The 5,723-nt window shown below is 45.1% G+C and overlaps 1 protein-coding gene across 1 annotated transcript in view; it reads right to left on the reverse strand.

Annotated features, from left to right (window-relative positions):
* The window catches only part of CCNDBP1 (cyclin D-type binding-protein 1), a 6,385-nt gene extending 950 nt beyond the window's left edge, over positions 1 to 5,435 (reverse strand). The window contains exons 1-8 of the mRNA XM_009329913.1: positions 5,390 to 5,435; positions 5,064 to 5,182; positions 4,336 to 4,417; positions 3,778 to 3,874; positions 2,512 to 2,585; positions 2,129 to 2,205; positions 1,380 to 1,633; positions 905 to 965 (exon numbers count right to left, since the gene is read on the reverse strand). Of these exons, the coding sequence (XP_009328188.1) occupies positions 905 to 965; positions 1,380 to 1,633; positions 2,129 to 2,205; positions 2,512 to 2,585; positions 3,778 to 3,874; positions 4,336 to 4,417; positions 5,064 to 5,182; positions 5,390 to 5,435 (810 nt within the window). The remainder of the gene's footprint in view (positions 1 to 904; positions 966 to 1,379; positions 1,634 to 2,128; positions 2,206 to 2,511; positions 2,586 to 3,777; positions 3,875 to 4,335; positions 4,418 to 5,063; positions 5,183 to 5,389) is intronic.
* Between the last annotated feature and the right edge of the window lie 288 nt (positions 5,436 to 5,723).

A 5,723-nucleotide genomic window follows, 5' to 3' on the forward strand; every position in this document is an offset into this window, starting at 1 on the left:
AGTAAAACTGCCACAGATCCTGATGCAGAAGGTATCTTATCTATCACTGCCATGCTGGGAGTGTCTCCCAACCTACTGCTGGCTGGGACAGGTGAAAATAAAGACAGGCTGTTTATTAAAGCATACATTAAAATGCTTTCTTCTTTAAAAAGGTAAGCCTATTAGAAATTGTAACTGATATTAAGGCATGAAGTTACAAGTGACTGACTGTAATGCAATTTGATATAAAGCAATACTGTCTTTTTTATGCCAAAAAATCAAGTCACTGGCCAAAGGCATGAAACCAGATTTAAGAATAAAAAATCTCAGATATGGGAAGATACGTACTTAATTTATGATGCAAGGTACCCCTGGAAGTCATATAGTACAACCTCCTGCTCTAAGCAAGGCCTACCTCAAAGTTCAGTCAGGTTGCTCAGAGCCTTGCCCAGTCAAGTTTTGAATATTGCCAAAGATGGAGATTCCACTGCTTCTCTGACCAGCTTGTTTCAGTAGCTTAACCACACTCACTGTGAGAACTTTTAATTTATATTTTTAATTTAGATAACTTTATTTGAGCAAGCCTACGTTACCCAAGTAAGAAAGTAGACATGCAATACATCGGCAGCCTTAGACCTCACTTCCCTGAGGTACTGTCATTAGACGTCTCTATGGATTATGGTTCAGAGCCAAAGCTCAAGTGGCCATGCTCTTCCCTGAAGAAGTAAAGATGAGGAATGCATTTCCACCTGAAGGAAGCGAAGTGTGCAAGAACCAAAGGGGACTCTTCATCCCTAAGAACTTGTTACTGAGACAGTCACTAACACCCACCTCTCCCTGACAGTCAGCTAATCCCTCCAATTCAATTTCTTCCCCTTCTCTACTGCCAAGTGAGTAGACCTGCATGCGGGCTGCAGATACTTACATTGAGTCGCACAGCCAACTGGTTCATAGGTGGATACATGCTCAGTGCCAGCTCATCAACACTAGAATAGAAGAGAGGGGAGCAATGGAAGAAAGGTCCTGATAGCACAACTCATGGATCCTGGTCAAAGCCTACACTCACCCTGAATGTAAGTCAGGAACGGCAGTGCATGAGAAGGAGACAACGTCAGTCATACCCATGGGATGCTTCTCACTGCCTTCTCAGGCATCTGTGTGCCACTCTCACCTTACAGTGAGACATGGCCACAGCTCCACCCCAAGCTGCAACGTATGTTCCTCTCCTAACTTGCACAACTCTCAACAGCATATACCATCATAGTCTTCCCACCACACCTACTTCCACCACCTGCTCACAGCTTCAATATCATAAAAGTTTTCCTAATCCATTCTCTAGACCTCAATAAGGACAGGGACTGCTCTGGAGCAAAAAGTGGCATGGGGACAGACCTGCTTACCTTGGACTGATCTCATTAGCAATGTCTGCAAGATCATCCAGCTGAGCAATCTGCTCTGGAGAATCAGCTTTGCCATAAGCCTTCACTACACCCAAGACCTTCTTCAGGCAAGCTTTAGAGGCCTTCATTAATCCCATGCAGGAGCTAAGCAGCTTCCGGTCAGCTTCTGACCAATACGTATCTCTGTTGCCCCGAAAGCCCAGCTCTTCATCTTCCATGATGTCACTGTAGGGATCTTGCCCTTCCACCAGAGCCTGAGAATACAGATGCACTGAAAACCCAGAGCCTAACATCAATTCCAGCAACACCCAGAAGGAAAGGAAAAACATTATCTAGAAATCATACAAATAATTTATGGAGCAATCTCTCTCCAACCAGCATCTCAGTTGCCAGATTCTGTTAATCCTAGCAGGACTGGATTAGGAAAAACTAATCCCCCACTCCAATTCAACAGAGCAAACAGCAAGAACCTGGCAAATAGTGCCATTCTTACATCAACCTAAACCATCCCACCGCCCCACCCCACTCCCCCCCGCAATTCAGGACATCGCTTTATGGAAACCTTATGTAAAGTAAACCAGGCTTGAGTTTAAAAACTCATTAAGATCCAGGCATAATACAATAATCTAGGTCATATCAGAACAAATTTAAATCAAAGCCTGTACATAAAACAATCCCTGTGTTCCATCACTGAACCATCACTGCAATCCATCGCTGCAGGTTCTTCAAAGGCTTAGGGGCTTCCTTACATGTTCCATCTCCTCCAGAGCATCCTTGACCACACCTAGACATGCAGCCAGAGCTGACGCAACTGCTGCCTGGTTATCTGCAAAAGCAAAAGGATGAAAACCGTGGCACTGCACTGATTCAAATCAGCTTCCAACAATGTTCATCTAGGTTTGCAATCATTAGATCTTGAGATTATAGGATCAAACTTTTTGCAGAGTTCAGAACTGCATTGTTGCCATGCAAAGAATCTGGCCTGGCTTCCAAGCTTATACATTTCAAAAACAGTCGGGTTTTGCAGAACGAGTGAGCCTTCATTGTACTAGCTAGAATGCCCCTTGCAAGGGCTATTGATATTCCAAGACAACACGTCCTAGTTCTGTTGTTCTGCATACACAATACTCACCTCGTGGCAGGTTGAACACTTGCTCACATGCCTCCCACACACCACCAGTTGATATAAGCTGTTCCTGAGACAAGCTGAAACAAAACAAAGCCCCCCCAAGTTAGACTCAATAACACCACTCTGCTAGACTGTGTTTTTATTTTCTGCACCGAAGATGATGCACACTAGCAGAAGCTCTGCTGGAAAGATGTCACCAACCAGCTTGTCACTAGTATCTCATGCCTGTGTAAAGCAAGAAGTGCTGGCTCCTACTGAGTTTAATGATCTGTTGGAACAAGAAGCAGGAGCCTCTTTAAAAGGCCTCTCAAGGTGCTTAGGCGTATTATTTATCTTTCAGAATCTATGCAAATCAGATGTCTGTATTAGGGGTTGCTGACCTCTGCCTAAGGGCAGTGGCATGTAATCTGTGAAGAGAGGAAGCAGTCCATAGCAGTCCAATAACTAGCTTTATGAAGTTGCGCAATCATTGCGTATGACTGTTCACTCCAAGGGCAAAAACAGCCAAACAGTGCAAATGCTATCCAGCACCTTCATGGGAATCCTGCTCCCAGCATCCTTCCTTGCCACAGACAGGATGACAATCTATTCTCCATGTAGGCAAATGTACCTGACTCAGTCACTGGGACAAGAGGGTACTGTCAGGGCCTTGAGTGTATCCCACCCTCCTAGGAGTTTAGTTGGCTAAGTACAAGGTCAGCTCCTTTGCTGATAGGAGGTATTGTGAAGAAAGCTAGAAGCGAGGGCCAGCCCTTCCTTACCCTAGGAGATGCTTTTACCCTGAGGTTCTTTCACTGGGCCCTGTTTGTGCTACATCACGGCTGTGTAGCAGTTATGTCTGCACCCAGTTTCATATCCCCTTGATTCGGACCTGGATCCTGACCCACTGATTTGACCTACTTGCCTTGACCTGAGATCCAACTCATTGTAATGGACGTGCTGGGCAATCTCTGGAAGGTGTCTGATGCTGGTTACTCTCTCTGGACCTGACCCTGATCCTGACTTGCTGGCCTGACTTTCCAGCTTGACCTCATCGCTATAGGCGATGATCTGGACTCTCAGCTGAACCTCACTACCCTCACCAGCAGTGCTCTGCTCACTTACGTACTGGGGGACAGGGCCTTTGCTGATGAGGCCACTGCCTCTTCCTGCCTCGTAACAATGCTCTGCTTCTGCCTCCTCCCTTCCCTTAGGAAGCAGTCTGCACTTGCTGCTTCCTAACAAGTATACTTGGAAATTTTTCTTCCTTTTTTTCTGGAAAATTACTACCTCTCCAATGGAGCACTGAGAATTGTTTCTGTGAGTTGGATCATTCCTTCCGCTACTTCAGTGGTAGCATCTCGTACCATCTTCCGAAGAGTAGTACCTGGTTGAGATTGAGAAAGAGCAAGAAAGTTGCCACAAAGTCAGCACCGACAGAAAGCAACTGCCAAAGATGAACATACAGACTGCTCTGTTTGTGTGGATACACTGTATAAATGAAGTTACAGGTATTTTGAAGGAAGCAACATGTTTCCCAATTCCAAAAGGACTTCGGACAAGGATCTCAACACTTTATAAATACAAGTACTCAATCAACTATACAACTTCCTACATTATCACTCTTTCACAGATGGAAATCTGCAGGAATAGACAGACAAGTCGTTCACTCATAAACATGTTGCAAGTCTACAGAACAGCTTATAATAGGACTACCTGCTCGTGGTAACTTGCTTTCCTGCAGATGCCAGATCTCATATTAGACTCTGAAATACTGTGTTTCTTTATATAGTGGTGAAAGAACCACCACCCTATATAGTGGTGACTGCCCTGCTATCACTATCTCACCTTGGCCCTTAGGGAGCCAGTAGTACACTGTGGCAACCGCAAGGATGGCATTTTGGACATCTTCACTCAGCTTCCGGCAATCCTGAAAATGGATAGGCAAAAGGATTAACCGTGAGTAGTGCATAGCTGCACCGCATTTAGAAAGTCTCACAAGCAATCACTTACATTCAGATTGCCTTGAAAAAAAGGGAAGCATAGTAATGGCCATCTTGCTTGAGAAACAAATACAGCACAACCAGAAGACACAGTAAGCAAGCTGTATACATCATAAGCTGCCTCATGATTTGGCAACAAAACATGCCCTGTTGTGGTGATCATGCATCAGAGAGAAAGAAGTGGCTGAGATCACTATTCTGAACTGAAGGTCTTTTTTTTTCTCCTCCAAACACAGGTGTGATAAACTTCTCTCAATTAACAGCAAAAATATTGCATATTCTTTGTTACACCTAAGGTTTGTATTGCCCAAAATCCTGTCTCTATCAGCAACCAGCTGTAGATGTTAAAGAAAAGAATGTAAGAATACTTCTCTCTGGTATGTCTCCCTAACTTACAGAAATTAGTTCTCTGGGCAATTCTTGAATTGGATCAATACACTACAACGCATAGCCCATACCGACATCCCTTGTCTGTGCTGAACCAAATGACTTCGTTTTAGTCAAGTGAACCAAGAGATACCTCAAACTTGTCACACACACTGCAATTTCACAGTCTGTGGGGCTTTCACTCACCTCTGCAGAAGTCAGTGGAGGCCTTGAGAATGCCAGACTCAGCTTTGTAGCTTCCTGTGACGTTACTTTGAATGTCTGACCTAGAAAGGATTCAATGGAAGCAAAACAATGGAAAGTAACTCGGGTAACAGATAAAAGAACAAAGCAGCTAGATGAGCAACATCTCTGATGCTGCTTTGCCCTACTGCCTGATTACCATTTCTTCCTTCCAGGCAATACAAAGATATAAACTTAAACCCACTACAGAAGAAGAAAAATTCCGTTGTGTATTTGTGCCCTGCATGTTGCATGTGTCCTACGTCTGTTTTTCTTCCTTTTTTTTTTACGTAGCTGGTAGTGATAGCCACAACCACATTTTGTGTCCTGGTCCATGACACGTTCACCAGGATCTGCTGGGAGGCTTTAACAGAGACTGAAAGCCTTAAAAATCGAGTTGTGACAACTGTTCGATACTGGCTGAGGCTTTGCCAACGCCAACACCCTGGAGTGGAGGGCAAGTGCAGAAGCCCTGGCTGGAGGCCTGCCGGGGATCTCGCTTGCAAGTCGAAACCCTACCACGCACCAGTACCACAGATACCCGCCTACGCCGCAGCCCAAAGCGTCCGCCCTGGCCCGCCTCCCAGCCCGGTCCTGACCCAGCCCGGCACCTACAGTGCGGCC

Source organism: Pygoscelis adeliae, unplaced genomic scaffold (assembly GCF_000699105.1).
Source record: "Pygoscelis adeliae isolate BGI_AS28 unplaced genomic scaffold, ASM69910v1 Scaffold448, whole genome shotgun sequence".
NCBI lineage: Eukaryota > Metazoa > Chordata > Aves > Sphenisciformes > Spheniscidae > Pygoscelis > Pygoscelis adeliae.